The sequence below is a fragment of the Oryza brachyantha genome, chromosome 3 (genome assembly GCF_000231095.2).
Source record: "Oryza brachyantha chromosome 3, ObraRS2, whole genome shotgun sequence".
In the NCBI taxonomy this organism is placed as follows: Eukaryota; Viridiplantae; Streptophyta; class Magnoliopsida; order Poales; family Poaceae; genus Oryza; species Oryza brachyantha.
In genome coordinates, this window is record NC_023165.2 from 20,498,367 (window position 1) to 20,513,073 (window position 14,707).

The 14,707-nt window shown below is 42.9% G+C and overlaps 2 protein-coding genes across 2 annotated transcripts; both read right to left on the reverse strand.

The window, feature by feature from the left end:
• Window positions 1-2,038: 2,038 nt before the first annotated feature.
• LOC107303790 (wall-associated receptor kinase 2-like) lies at window positions 2,039-7,117 on the reverse strand. Its single transcript, XM_040522697.1, has 3 exons — window positions 6,145-7,117; window positions 5,043-5,225; window positions 2,039-3,327 (listed from the first exon to the last, which is right to left on the reverse strand). The coding sequence occupies exons 1-3, from the start codon at window positions 7,115-7,117 to the stop codon at window positions 2,039-2,041; spliced, it is 2,445 nt and encodes an 814-aa protein (XP_040378631.1).
• Window positions 7,118-9,612: 2,495 nt separating this feature from the next.
• Window positions 9,613-14,516, reverse strand: LOC102699854 (putative hydrolase C777.06c). The gene is made up of 11 exons (XM_015834892.2): window positions 14,385-14,516; window positions 13,159-13,547; window positions 11,795-11,930; window positions 11,563-11,690; window positions 11,327-11,474; window positions 11,133-11,238; window positions 10,687-10,754; window positions 10,545-10,580; window positions 10,217-10,326; window positions 10,033-10,129; window positions 9,613-9,955 (listed from the first exon to the last, which is right to left on the reverse strand). The coding sequence occupies exons 1-10, from the start codon at window positions 14,514-14,516 to the stop codon at window positions 10,072-10,074; spliced, it is 1,311 nt and encodes a 436-aa protein (XP_015690378.2). The 3' UTR covers window positions 9,613-9,955; window positions 10,033-10,071.
• Between the last annotated feature and the right edge of the window lie 191 nt (window positions 14,517-14,707).

The following is a 14,707-nucleotide window of genomic DNA, read 5'->3' on the forward strand; positions in this document are numbered from 1 at the left end:
ACTCTCGGCACATTGCCACTCTTTTCACCGAGGTTTCAACAACGACGGAACTTGGCACCTGACACGGGGTTGCATCGTCTCGATCTCCGACGGAGGGATAGGTCCCATGTTCCGCCGACCACGGTAAACTTATCGACTATATTAGAACTATCTCGGTTCAGTCCGATATTCTGATTTGCTTGTACGACTGCTAGTTATCGTATCAGTTTCAGTTTGAGTTACTTTTGTATCGATCTGGTCGACCACTTTGGATGATTTACATTGGTTTGATATTTGTTATTTGACATATTCAATCTGATATTGTCTCTGTTCGATTCGATCTATTAGATCGGTAGTTATTTATGTTGCATCGGCTTATATCAAATTCTTTTGCGCGCAAACACTGTCAAAAGCCGGGATGCTTGGTCAGTCATGGGCCCAATTCCAGGCCCATGAAATCAGTGGGCGGACACCCCACCTGTCATGGATATACTAGTATATAAACAATTGTTTTTTTGCTTTAAAGTATACTAGCAAATACCGTGCTTTGCAGCGAGATTTTATATTTTAAAAATATCATTAAGTGAGAGTAGTTGACATATATAATCCTTGGTTATTTTTTTATTAAAAAACAGAATAAAAAAATGAGACATTATCAACTTTAAAAGCCCACTAAAAATAAAAGCCCATTTAAAAATCCTAACCCTACTCTCACTCTATCTTCCCTCACTCACTCCCTTCCTCCTCCCTCTCCTGCGGCGATGGCGGCGTGGCAGGCACGCCAGTAAAGAGGGCGGCCGGCGGTGTCCCGGTGGCCGACGGCGAAGGGGTAGCGCGGCGCGCGCAAGATGGCGGGGCGGAGTGGCGGCTAGCGATGGAGGGGCGGCGCGACACGAGGGTGACCCGCGCACCAGCGGGGTGGCGGTGGCGGCGGCGCGGCGGGCGCATGGCGACGGGGCGGGCTGGCGGCAACGGCCTGGCGTCACTCCCTCTCCAATGGTAGTCCTCCTCCCACCTTGTCCACGGGGTGGCGGCGATGGCTCGGTGGCCGGGCGGCGCGGCACGAGGCTATTTTCACCCCTTCCTCCCAATTTCTCAGGCGACAATACTGGCGGCGGCGGTGCGCACGTGCGCCGGGGCTAATGCCGCACGCGGCCGGAGGCGGCTACGGTGGCAGCGAGGCTGAGGGGTCGCGCCGGCGGCGTGAGACGCGCGAAGACGACGCGTGCTTCCACGCGCGACTGAGGCCGGGCCACCGGGGTGGCAGCGGGAGCTGAGGCCGGATGCCGGCGGTGAGGCCGGATGCCGGCGGCGCGAGGGAAGGAGGGGCAATGGAACATGGACCATCCAATTTAATGTAGATTGTCTAATGAATAAAGCAAATTCGTTTATAGCCTTGTAATATATGACACATCAAACATTAGACATTAGAATATATGGTAGCCAGTCAAATAGGTCACTTATCTGTCCTATGCTTTTAATTTGCAAGGTCCTCCGTAGTGGTGCACGAGGACATGCACTTATCCATATATTCATTTTTTAGAAAAGGGTAAATGTTGTGTCTCTATATTCAATCAGACATAGATATCAAACTTATTTAGATGTATCGCTCCACTGTTTTTTATTTGACGTTATGGATATTTGGGTCTACATTTGACCATAGGTTTTAATAAAAAATATATATATAATTATATATTATTTTATTGTGATTTGATTTATTACTAAATATATTTTAAGCATGACTTATAATTTTATATATTTATATAAAAATTTAAATAATAGAAATAGTCAGATTCAAAACTCAGAAACGTCAAATAAAAAAACCGGTGAAAATATAAGATAAATGCGGCCACATTGTGGCACTAAGACGGTAGAAACGAACTTAGACATAATACACATGAGAACCTGACATCTCGATGGGCCTTTTTTCTTCTTGCCTTTTTTCTTTACATTTCGGCCTGCAGGTTCAACTGTTCATATTTACATAATCTCATATGCGCTATGTTATACTACTGTAGATCAGAAGAAGGAAATACAGTAAAAAGAAGCATCAGATCGATCAGCGTACAAGATCAACATCCAGCTGCAGCTTCTCCGTCTCCACGCTGTAGTAACAAGACGACACCGCGTCCCAATGGCCATGGCCATGGCCATGCTGCTGCTGCTGCTGCTGCACGGCTGAGCCTCCATAGAAGCCATCCATGTCGTCACCGGTGGTGCTGCTGGAGCTCTTTCTTCCCGCCACCTGCATCTCCACCCTCCTCGCCGCCTGCAGCCGCTCCGCCACCTCCTTCATCGCCGGCCTCTCACCGCCTCTCGGGCTCAGGCACTGCGCGGCGAGCCCGGCGACCTCGCGGAGCACGTCCACGGCCACGGCCACGGCGTCGTCGTCGACGCCGTCCATGATCTCACGGTCGAACACTCTCCAGAGCTCGCCGCGGCCGGAGGCTGCGAGGAACGTGGAGGACAGCGACCGCTTCTCGCCGGAGCCGTCGTCGTACACCGCCTTCCTGCGCGTGACGAGCTCCACGAGGACGACGCCGAAGCTGTACACGTCGCTCTTGTCGGTGAGCTCCCGGTTGACGAAGCTCTCCGGGTCGAGGTAGCCGAGGGTGCCCTGCACGAACTCGATGAACTCGCCCTCGCCCATCGACCTCAGCGCCGACGCGCCGAAGTCGGCGACCTTGGCGTCGAGCCCGTCGTCGAGCAGGATGTTGAGGGACTTCACGTCGCCGTGCAGGATCGCGCGCGACGCCGAGGAGTGCAGGTACGCCAGCGCCTCCGCGGACTGCGCCGCGATCTTGAGACGGAGGCCAAGTGACACCGGCGTGCGCGTCCTGCGGCGACTGCCATCGCCGGCGCCGCCGTGGAGCAGCTCGAACAGGGTGCCGTTGGGGACGAACTCGTAGACGAGCATCGGGACGTGCACCTCCAGGCAGCAGCCGAGCAGCCGAACGACGTGGCGGTGGTTGATCTGCGACAGGACGATGATCTCGTTGACGAACTCCTCCTTGCAGCCACCGCCGTCGCCGCCGTCGTCGTCGACCGCCGCCTTGGACCTCTTGATGGCGACCTCCCGGAGATCGTCCAGCGTGCCCCGGTACACCGTGCCGTGGCCGCCGCGGCCGAGGACGCGGTCGTCGCTGAAGTTGTCGGTGGCTTTCTTGATCTCGTCGACGGTGAGCACGCGCACCGTGTCGACCTGCCGCGACATCATCTCGTCGTACAGCCTCAGGCCCCCGTTTCGCCTGAAGTACTCCTCTTTCTCGATGATGTGCTTCCTTCTCTGAAATTGGATCACCAGCAAGCATGACAGGGCCATGATGAAGATGGAACAGACACTCAGGCCTGCAATTTAAAACACAGCAGAATTCAGTTACAAATTAATTAAGATGGATTTGTGCATCCATATTTTGATCATTTCACATTTCCCTCTAGAAAGTTAGAATTGATTTCCAGTATTCGTCAGTGTGGAAATTACTAGGTTGCAAACAGGAAATTGGTCCAGTGTCTAGAGAATTTAGTTGTCTGTGGAAGCTTTTAGATAATAAACATTTCATATTTTTCATTCAAAAAAATAAACATTTCATATTTTCATTAAACAGAAGAGTAAATTGCATTTTGCACCGTGTAAAACATAGCAAAGTTTGTTCTGCACTAGGTTTAGCACGTATTTTTTACTTTACACCAGGTTATATTGAAATAATTTTCACTTAGCACCAGGATACGTCGTCAAACTCATATATAGAAATTTGACGAAATTTTATAGAAATATGAATGGAACTTCATGAAATGTGATCTAAATTCAAAAGGTTTCATAAGTTAGTATTATGTTATAAGATTTTCTTCAATTGTATGACGCAATCCAGTGGAAAGTAAAACTTCTTTTTTGATAAACCCAAATGCATTTCAAAAACATGTACTAAACTCAATGTAAAATAAAAAGGCACCCTTTACCTGATGAAAATTAAAGGGCAATATATTCTTAAATAAGTGAAAGCATCCAGATCTGAAACACCACAACATACAAAAAAATAAAATGATTACATAAAGTGAACTTGCCTGTGGAAGTACTCTCCATTTGTTTTTCTAGGGCTTATTTTAATCTTTAAAAAAGTCACGCTTAGTAGATTTGATCAATAATTAGAAATTCTAAACTGAATATACATAGATATATTTGTGTTTCAATATGCTTTCTCTAATATTGGTTTACAGCTATGAAAAAAATTTTTATGAGAAATCAGTGGTGAAAATTTAATCTTGAAAATTTTTTAAAATCAAAATTTGCAGTGTAAAGATCAATGAAGGTGGTACTTGGTGTATAGTGTTAACTAGCTAGCCCATAACCATTCTAAAGAAAATCAGCCATGCATAAATAATTGGATCAATGGATCTCCTTATCACATCTACTCCATTTTTTATTTTCATTTACTACATCTATATATTTGAGATGTCACACATCTTATCTACCTAGTTAAGACCAGTTCAAGCTAGTGGGGTTATGGTAAGTGATGGAAGGGTTCAAAACACAGTCAATACTATAACTCACACTTGTCTAGTGGGCAATGACGTTTCTTTACTTTTCGAGGTATACAAAAGATGCAACTCTGACGACTAAATTCCATCTTAATCCATTCTAAAGAAAATTATGAGTGTAATGTTGCAAAGAATGTATTTATAAGAATTGCCTGTAACCATTTTGTACGTCCAATCAAATATTTTGGCCAATTACTGACACTGGCACATAGCAGTACGTCTATGTAATTAAAGTTAGGGCTTCATCACTCAATACATACTCCCTGTGTATGAAAATATCTGACGTTGGTTAGTTTAAAAATAAACTGGCCAGCGTCAAGCAAAAAAGTTTGGAGGATATTGCAACGTTAGCATCTGCACGAAATCAATTCACACATGTGTGATTAAATGCAATGTTTGGAACACACAAATTCCATGGGATTTTAGCACAAATTTCAAATGGAACATTCCTCAAAGGACCGGGCTAAATCTAATTTTTCTAATGTTCCAGCAAGCATAAATGTGACATGGGAGTATAGTAGTCTTACCTATGATCACTTTTGCAGCCATGGGGAGCACTTGTTGGCATCCGAAATTTGTGCCATCTGGTTTTGTTCCTGCCTTGCATCTGCAGCGGTAGCTCCCTGGTGTATTGATGCAGATACCGTGCTTGCAAGGATACATATCCTCGTAGTACCTACTCTGCCTTCGCAACGCACATTCATCTACATCTAAACACAAGCAGAGATCCATAGTAATTAACTAGCACTTAAGGATGATAGCTTAATTAATTTGTCTTAAGCGCAAGATATAATTTTTAATTGCTCATTGTAGAATGACCCTGAATTGCCCATGGGGTATTTCATTTTAGTCTAATCCACATCAAGAAAAATATGGAAATCCAGCATGAACAGTATTTAAAGAAATAGTCCAACCTATACAAATTATTGATTCTAAAATTTATCAACACTTGTTGATAATGAAATAATGGCTATGAACTTTTTTTTTTGCTGGAATAGCTATGAATTATGTAATTCCATACCTTTGTAATTATTATTTCATCAAGCAATCTAAATTCGGAATTAGTAATATATAAAAATTGAATATAAAATTATGTATAGAAAATTGATCTGTACACAAATATCTTTATGGGTGAAAATAAATACTCCAAACCAGTTACAACATGATGATATTTCATTCTCAATATCACTGATAATAAATCTAAAATTTGGATATATTATGAGTCATCATCAAGTACAGGTTGCTATACTGCAGCTAGAAATTTCACAGCTATTCAAGATAGGTCACTATGTACTCCTTCAATGCATTTAGAAATTTTTTTAGACTAAATTGTGCTCTATGTTGTTCATCGCTCCTCCAAAAGACTGATATAAATACAGAGGGCAATTTGATCTCAAAAATTCTAATTGCATTGACAGGGTACATGCTGGCATATTTCAAATAGTTGTGAAATTATAATAATATAGTTCTAATTAGTCAAATAGTAATGATATTTTTTATTGCAATCAAATTTATAATGGCATAATCCTATTAACCCATGATTTAACTATATAATTAAAAATTTACTTAATTACATGACCTGCAAAAAGATAATAATCATTATTACATGAAATCTATAAAAAAAATTACCTTGGCAACCGTCTTCAAGATAGGGGTTGCCCTGGTAGCCATGGGAGCAGTAGCAGGAGTACCCCACGCTGTTGGTGGAGTTCACGCACTCGCTGTTTGCGCTCTTGCACGCGTACGCCCGCCGCGCCTTCTCCTCCGCCGTCACCGGGCACCCCCCGTCCCTCACGGCCCAGTCCAGGACCACGGGGATGTCCCTGAGGTTGGTCTCGTTGACGAAACCAAGCACGCCGGCGAGGTGGCGCCGCCGGAAGCTGTACCACCCGGCCTCCGCGATCACGGCGTAGAAGCACGGGTTGAAACTCCACGCGCTGTTCGTCCAGTTCCTGGGGAACGCCGTGCCGACCCTGGCGAGGTTCGGCGAGATGGGGACCTGGCAGCACCCCGAACCGGCGCACGGCGAGCCGTCGGGGTCCGTGCTGTTCAGGCCGGCGCAGTGGGTGTAGCACCCGGTCGCGTACTCGTCGCCGCCGCCGTCGTCGGGGCGGGCCACGTGGGCGCCGCCCATCAACCCCAGAGCGTTGCACCCGATCACCGTGAGCTGGTTGCGCGACGGCGACACGCGGAGCTGCGTGACGCTGACGTAGATGCCGCCGGGGAGGCTGGCGTACGAGCTAGCGTTGGACGTGTAGCAGACATAGCTCACGAACCCGTTGAGGCGAAGCTCGCCGCGCTCCAGGGAGATGTTGAGGACGACGGCCTGCAGGCCAGGGTCGCCCAGCATGGGCACCGGTGGCGACACGGTGTCGTTGCAGGTGATGTTGAAGTAGGGGTTCAGGTGGACGGCGGCGCAGCGGTCGCCGACGCCGAACGGGTAGGGGATGAAGACGTCGCCGCACTTGTCCGGGCACCCCGGCAGCGAGATGGCGCGCCCGGCCGTCGACGACGACGAGGCTCCAGCTAGCATCGTCGTCGTTGCCATGATCACAAGAGAGACTCGTAGGAGGAATCGAGATGACGACGAGGCATCTTCCATGATTCAGTGAGAGACAGTATCTGGCTTACTAATTATCTGGCTATGTCCTTCATTAGCACTTAGAGAGAGTATCACATTTGTATGGTTAGGCTGGCAATATATAATGTGCATCTACTCCATAAAAATGCAAGTCCACTGGTAGAGAAAGTGGGAAGAGAAAAAAAAATCATATGTAGTGATGCACACATATTAGGTGATTTTCATCTAAAATATTGGCAATTTTACAAAAGTACCGAAATTTACAATCAATTTTGTATTTCAAGATACAAAGTAATGGGATACTAAATTTTATAGTAGAAAATATGATATACATCGATACTTTCTCGACGATGATAAAATTGCTTCCAAAATTATGAACGTTTTACTGTTTTTACACTTAACAAATAGCTGGTAGCTAGGGAGCTCCACTGTTAAAACTATGGGGAGCAAATTACAAGAGCAGTTAACCCATTAGAATAGGGAAAAAAATAGAGGAATAAGAATGCATGCACGCATCAATCATATATTTTCTCTCTACAACTTATATGATTATCTTTGGTTTTCATATACTTTATTACCACGAACCGAATGTTTTTCTTAGGAATTCAATTTTTTTCCCTACCGAATAGGCCCAATTGTGTTAACAAAATTTCTTGTGTAGTTGGTTTTGTATACATGATGTTATGAATTTCTTTCCGACAGAAATTGAGTTGTGATAGGACTATAGGAGTTATTCGATTATATTAAATTATATCCATGTGTTAACCTGGAGTGAGCTAACTGTGAAAAGGAAGCACACGTTTATTGGTTGCTGTAGTTTAATTGCCAAGGGAATGCATAACTAGCTAGAATGAGCTAGGCGACTTTGTTGTCCTATCATTTTATATCTCCTAAAGTTTCTCTGACTTGGTTCTTGATAAAGAAGATTAAGTTAACCCAGTATTGACAGCAGCCGACGAGTGAAAACTAATAGGCTTTCCTAAGGTCTTTCAGGAGGTATCGCATCCCCCCCCCCCCCCCCCAAAAAAAAAAAAGACTTGCATCAACAACCCATCAGAATGAGAAAAAAAACCTTAGCCATAACCCTTAATCCCTTATGTGTTGTAATCATTATAAAAGTATTTAAATTAGTTATTTCATGCTTTCAATCTTCACTCGTAGTTACATATATATTATGTAAATTTATCATTTAAAATACGACTGAATTACTCGCTATTGTAATACGGTGTATTCGAGGTTAGGTTCCAATTGTTTTGTTTCCGATATTTTCGGATGTTTCAATGGTTCCAGTATTGTTTTGGTTCTAGCTCTACCTTTTTTTTTGTTTATGAGAAAAATGGCATGGTTATGGAAATGAGCTGAGCATTTTTCCAACTGCTTTCATTTAACACAAATTAATACTCATTTATTTATATTGTAAGACTTTATGGTTCTAACTAGATTTATCTATTAATCAGTGTATATGTTTTAAATATGTCGTCAAATTCATTAACATGCATATAAATTTAGATATCCCGCTATACCTTCTTCCTGACTATGAAAAACACCTAGGTACTCATGGTAAGGGACTAACCCTCCTCGGGAAGATAGGTAGAGATGGATGTAAGAACTGTATAAGTACACACGAGCCTATATATATTTCTTGGAGATATATTTATCATTGAAAACTCATGTGTATTAATTGTCATCATCATAACCATGTTTATAAACTTACTTTCTTTGTTTTAAAATATAAGCATATCTAGCTGCAAATCTAGATCCACGAGAGTATCTTATCTTTTAGAAAGGAATAGATATTTCTAACCATCATGTTTGATGTATTACACAAATAAAAAAAAGCTACAGGTCTTCTTGCTAACACCATAAAGTGGTGGCTTATTAGACCTAGGTTCGAGTCTTACTCTCCCTTAATAAGTATCGACATGAGAGCCCTTTCTTTTCTATCTAGTGTTTTTTATGTATTACATAGATGTTGAATTGTTTATATGATAATCGCAGATTTAACATGGGGGCGAGGCCTCGAGTCCCCACTGCCCCATTAAAACTATTGGAGCCCTCACGAAAACTCTCCTAAAATTTTATGGCAAAGATCAATAGAAAGGGGCTAAAACTCTATCTAATCTATTTATACCTCCCCTAATCTCGCTGGCTAGATCCGCCACTGAGTACACTACACATGTGCTTCATGTTTCCGGACTGTGTGCTTGTAATTTTACTCCTTCCAGAATAGTCTCATCGATACAGAGTATGTGTTCCAACAAAAGGAATACACAAGATCATATAATAGTGTAACATTCCTAATTTCCTTCTATTTTGAGAATTGTGATGAAACTCTACAGGTTCCTTCAGTAACAAAAAAAAAGGCAAATCTAAATGGTTGTATTAAGGTCAGGTGACCTTGAGCATTAATAGATTTGAAGTACACAATCCGTTCCGTCGTTGACGAAATCCACACACAAAGTCTCCACATGAAGAATGAAGTGGTGAAATGTCTTAACCAAGCAATAAAATAATATTAACGGATGTTGTCATTCAGTGCCAAACTGCCAATGCCAGCCCTTTGCACTCATCATTATTTCGTTCGAATAGAAAGGTTTGAACCATTCTCATGTACTACCAGTTTCAAAGTCTAGGTGAATGCAACACTATATTATTTTTAATCTGTACATTATTGTCATAATTTACCATTTTAAAACATCCGCAAGGAACATAAGTATACAATGAGACAAGTTGGTAGCTGAGTAAAGGAGTGAACATGTACAGAGACAAAGGGCTTCATTATTCTAGGTAAACAGTACTAGCAGAGCTATTACATCCAGGTGCATATATAAGCAATAGCATCAAGTAATCGCCAAATTCCTGCACAAGTGAAACTTCGTTTCCTTTTAAAACAGGTTATGATCTACAATGATTTCACTGAAAATGTTTAAACATACCTGAAACATTATGTTCTGAATTTCTTTATGTGCTATGAGCTACAGGTCAATAAACACGCGGAGGCCATCATGAGCTAGTTGTACCGGTATTCCTTCTCTACGATCACATAATTTTACAACCTAAGCATCTCTTTCAGGAAATAGTAGGAGCGTAGAGCATAAATGATTCACCAACTATGCTTACCTGCTAGACCATTCTGCCAGCGTCTGATTTTCCTTGTGATGTTCAAATTCATGGTTCATTCCAATTAATAGAGCTCTCTTAGGACTTATCCTTTTGACAGCATTAAGGGTCTGAAAACATTATGACATCAGGGATAAAAAAAAACATTGAAATGAACCATCTGAAGGGATGTTTGAAGGCCATACTAGGTCAAATATCGCTTTGTTTGATAATAGCCAGTTCTAGGGTGGTTTCATGTAAAGCACATGGATTTTGAACCATTAAATATACCACTCTAAGTAATGTTAAAAAAATCATAAGATATCTAAAACGTCTTAATGAAAGTAACCTGAGTCAGGGTAAGGTGGCAACTGCCAGGATCTCCCTGTTCACAGAGGGCGAAACATGTATGAGATTATCAGTAGATTTTGTGTGAAAGAACTGCAAACACACTATTTCAGATAACAAGCATGTGGCACAGACTTAATTACCTCCCCGTGTAACGTGTTTGTTTCTAGTACAAGAAGATCAAGTTGTCCAGCACCAGACTTCGAAATTGCTGCGGAGGAGGATTGCATCAGCAATGTGTTCCAGTAAAACCACAACCAAAAGAGGCAACAAAGAGAACCCAGGAGGCCAGGACATGTATATCTACAGATTATGCATGATTTTCAGCCAGTATAATGCTATTTAATCATTGGCATAACGACAGATGCTATGACTACAGTCTTCAGAAAATTGTACACTTTGATAAGCTGAAGTTTTTATTAAGTCTATGCATTTTCAAGATTCCATAAATAAAAAAAAGAGATATATAGGTTTAGCAAGAGTATAAAAATAAGTCACTAACTATTTTCATCTCTAACACTCAAATGTATTGCCAAGAATTTAAGGATTAAATTTTGATGAGGAACGATGGAGGACAGTAAAATCGTACCATGCTCAGTTCTAGGTAGAATTCTTGAGACATCAGATAAATATGCGATTCTCGCTTTCCTTCCAAATAGGAATCCTAAACAAACATAATCCTCTCCATGCATGACCTGAAAAAAGAACAGCGAGTTAGTGAGTTCAAAGAGCAAATACAGAGAAACCAAAGCAGCACTTCAAATTGACAACAGTGGCTCTCACTGGCAGGGGAACAAACTCTAGCCCTGATGATACAAATGGTTTGTCAATATCACCCTCAATTATCTTCCAGTCGAGTTGAATGATTTGGGAAATTTCATCATCTTCCTCTAGCTTGTTTTTCATTAAATAGGGGAATCTTGCTGCAACACTGTAAAATTAATAGCTGATGTTATCATACACGGTAATAAAAACTAATGTTCTATCTGTTGTCAGTACATTTTGAGTGCTAGAATGACCTGTCCATTGTGAATTTGGTGAGAAAAATAGGAACTTGGCTAAAACCATTTCTACAACCACTTGGTTGTACAACCCAAACATCGTCCAGACCTAAGACGGCGTCTGCGTGCTCATGAGTGAGAATAATCTGAGCTGAGCTGAATCTTATTAGTCATACCACCTTTATGAATGAAATAATCACCATCAACTATAACAGATTGGATATGGACAATGCAGCAATGGAGATCTCACCGAGTGAACGTAAGGGATCTTGTGTTGAGAAAACCATCGGAGAACTTGTTCTCTGAAGGTCTTGCCCACATCGATTAGAATGTAGTTATGGGATCCATCGTCCTGACAGTAATCTATCAAGAGGGAGGTGTTACACCTGAAAACAAAAGTATAGCTGCATTAAGGCTTTGTTTAGCCATCGACATGACGACTTTAAAGTGCAATTTTATTTTGTTTATTTATATTTTTCAATGGAGTAAAATAGGTAGCCGGTCCTTAAATTTGGGAGTGGATGTCATCTAGTTCTGTAAACTTAAAAATACACATTTAGATTCATAAACTTGAGAGCGGATGTAATCTAGATCCATAAACTTAAAAATTACGCATCTAGGTTCTTAAACTTGATACAGATTTTATTTAGGTCCATAAACTTTTTATTTGCACATATAGATCCATCGTCTTGGTTTAATGAATCATAGTCGGTCTAAATCTTATTTGATCAAAATTGACCACGCACAGTATTATAGCCAGTCCAAATCTTATTTGACCAAAATTGACCACGTACGGGATTATTTGCAAAAATAGTACCTACATGAAATGCCACATCAATAGTCAACTTCAGTCAAATGAGGTTTAGACTGACTATGATTCATTAAACCGAGATAGTGGAACTAGATGCATAATTTAAAAGTTTACGGACCTAAATGAAATCAAATCCCAAGTTTAAGGACCGAGACGTGTATTTTTAAAGTGCAAAAACCTAGATGACATCCGCTCCTAAGTTTAAGTACCGTGTATTTTAGTTTACTCTTTTCTATGTATTACTACATCCGCTTCATAATATAAGATTTTCTAGCGTCTAGATTAATATGAAGACTAATGGATCCAGACACACATATATATATACCATACGAGTAATTTTATCATCTTTAAGAAAGTAACAGAAGGTACTGTATTTTCTAGGATAAAATTTGAAACCTCTAGTTATTTTGTGTTCTTGATGTACCAAAATTCAAATATAAATTTAATACCTAGGCATTTGGTTGTGTACATCCATGTTGGACGTAGAGAGCGAATTTTGATCCATTATCTAAAAAAGAACTGATTTTGGACGCATATTTGAAGTCATACAAACAGCATTACTGAACTAAATTTACTGTGGATAACAACATTCTGTAGAAAGACATAACAATGGTAAATTGACACTTAAAAACGAAGAGAAAGAAATGCAGCACGAACTGGAGTACAGAACAGCACTGGGAGAGGCTGCAGGTTGGTCGATAATTAATCGGTCAATTCAGAGACGAAACAAACGATCGATCGATTTTCTCCAAAAGCATGGGCGGCGGTGGACTGCAGCAGCGAGCGCGTAGGGTAGGGCGCACCTGTAATTGGGGTTCCGCTCGGGCGGGAGGGAGAGGGCCTGAGAGCAGACGGGGCACGGCGGCGTGGACGGGTGGATGAGGCACCGGGCGTCGGGGAGCGCCCCGGAGCAGCCCGTCCCCAGGAAGATGACCGACGACGATGGCGGCGGCGCGGCGTCCATGGCTGGATCGATCCTTCGCTGGTGGGAAAAATTTGGACTAGATCTCGGTACGTAATTGGGGAAGAATTTTTTTTTGGGGGGCTCAGATTTCGTTCTCTGCTTCTCCTCTTGCTCTGCTTTGTTTAATTTGGAGTTGGTGATGTCGCCGCCGCCGCCGCCGCAAACTCGCGTCGGCGATGGTGCAGTGGGCGGGAAGGAGGTTTTCCTTTTCAGAGATTTCTTTTTTTCCTATGGGCAACATGAACTTGTTATATTATAGAATTCCTCGGAAGTTTCGTACTTGTGATTGAGTTTATTGCGTAATTTGGTAAATTGCTTCTACTCTAATCAAATAACTCACTAGATACTCGCACTCACTAAAGTGGGTTTTATGTAATCAAGGATAATTTTCGGAATAACCACATTTTAATATAGTCTTTTCATTGAAGAAAATACTCACAAGGATATCATTTTTACAGGAGTTTATGAATTTAATTATTAAGCACTGGTAGAAATGAGAGAAATTAAATTGATGTGCATGGCTAGAAACGAAAACAGTGGAAAACGATATTATATATCTCAATACTATCGAAATTTTGTTCATACAATTTTCACCCTACATCAAATGCAAGAACACATACAGCAAGATGACACCTTTCCTTACACAGGCAAGGTCAGCTCATCAAAAAATTCTGCACCATTTTTGCTTGATCTTTGCTGCAACTTATGTTCCAAGAGAGAGTTAAGACAGCTACGCGGCTATGCCCACATGCAAGTCACGCAGCCTAGGACGGTCCCGGAGGGGACCGTGCCCGGTCGGACGGCCGGCGGCGAACGACGACGCGACGCGGGCACCGGTGGAGGAGCCACCGCCGCAGGCGGCCGAGGCAGCCAGCCCCGGCGGCGCGGCGGGGCTGGCGTCGATGACGACGGCCGGCCGACTGGAGGTACGCCGACGCGGCGTGCCTCAGCAGCTGGTCGCGGATGTCGACGATGAACGTGTCGAGGTCGTGGACGTCGCCCCCGGTGCCGGCGCCGCCGCCGCCGCCGCCGTCGTCCGCGAGCACGTCCCGGGGGCTAGCGTACTCGCTGCTGGTGCTCGACGACAGCCTTGACCAGCTGCTGCTGCTGCTGGCTCCTGCTCGAGCTCGACAGCCTCGACCAGACGGCGCGCGGCGTCGACGCTGCCTCCGGAACTTGCACGACGCAAGCGTCCATCGTCCGGAGCCGCCGCTAATAGAACAAGGCTAATCTGGTCTCACGAGATAACAACTAATCTAGTGAGATTGAATGTTAGTTATCCTCCGGAGCTATTCCTCCGGCGCCGGCTCTTCTGCTTGACTGGTTCGTCAGGTGCAGCCGTGCAGGCGCAGGCGCGCAGCATATGCAAATAAAGATGTAGATAAAAA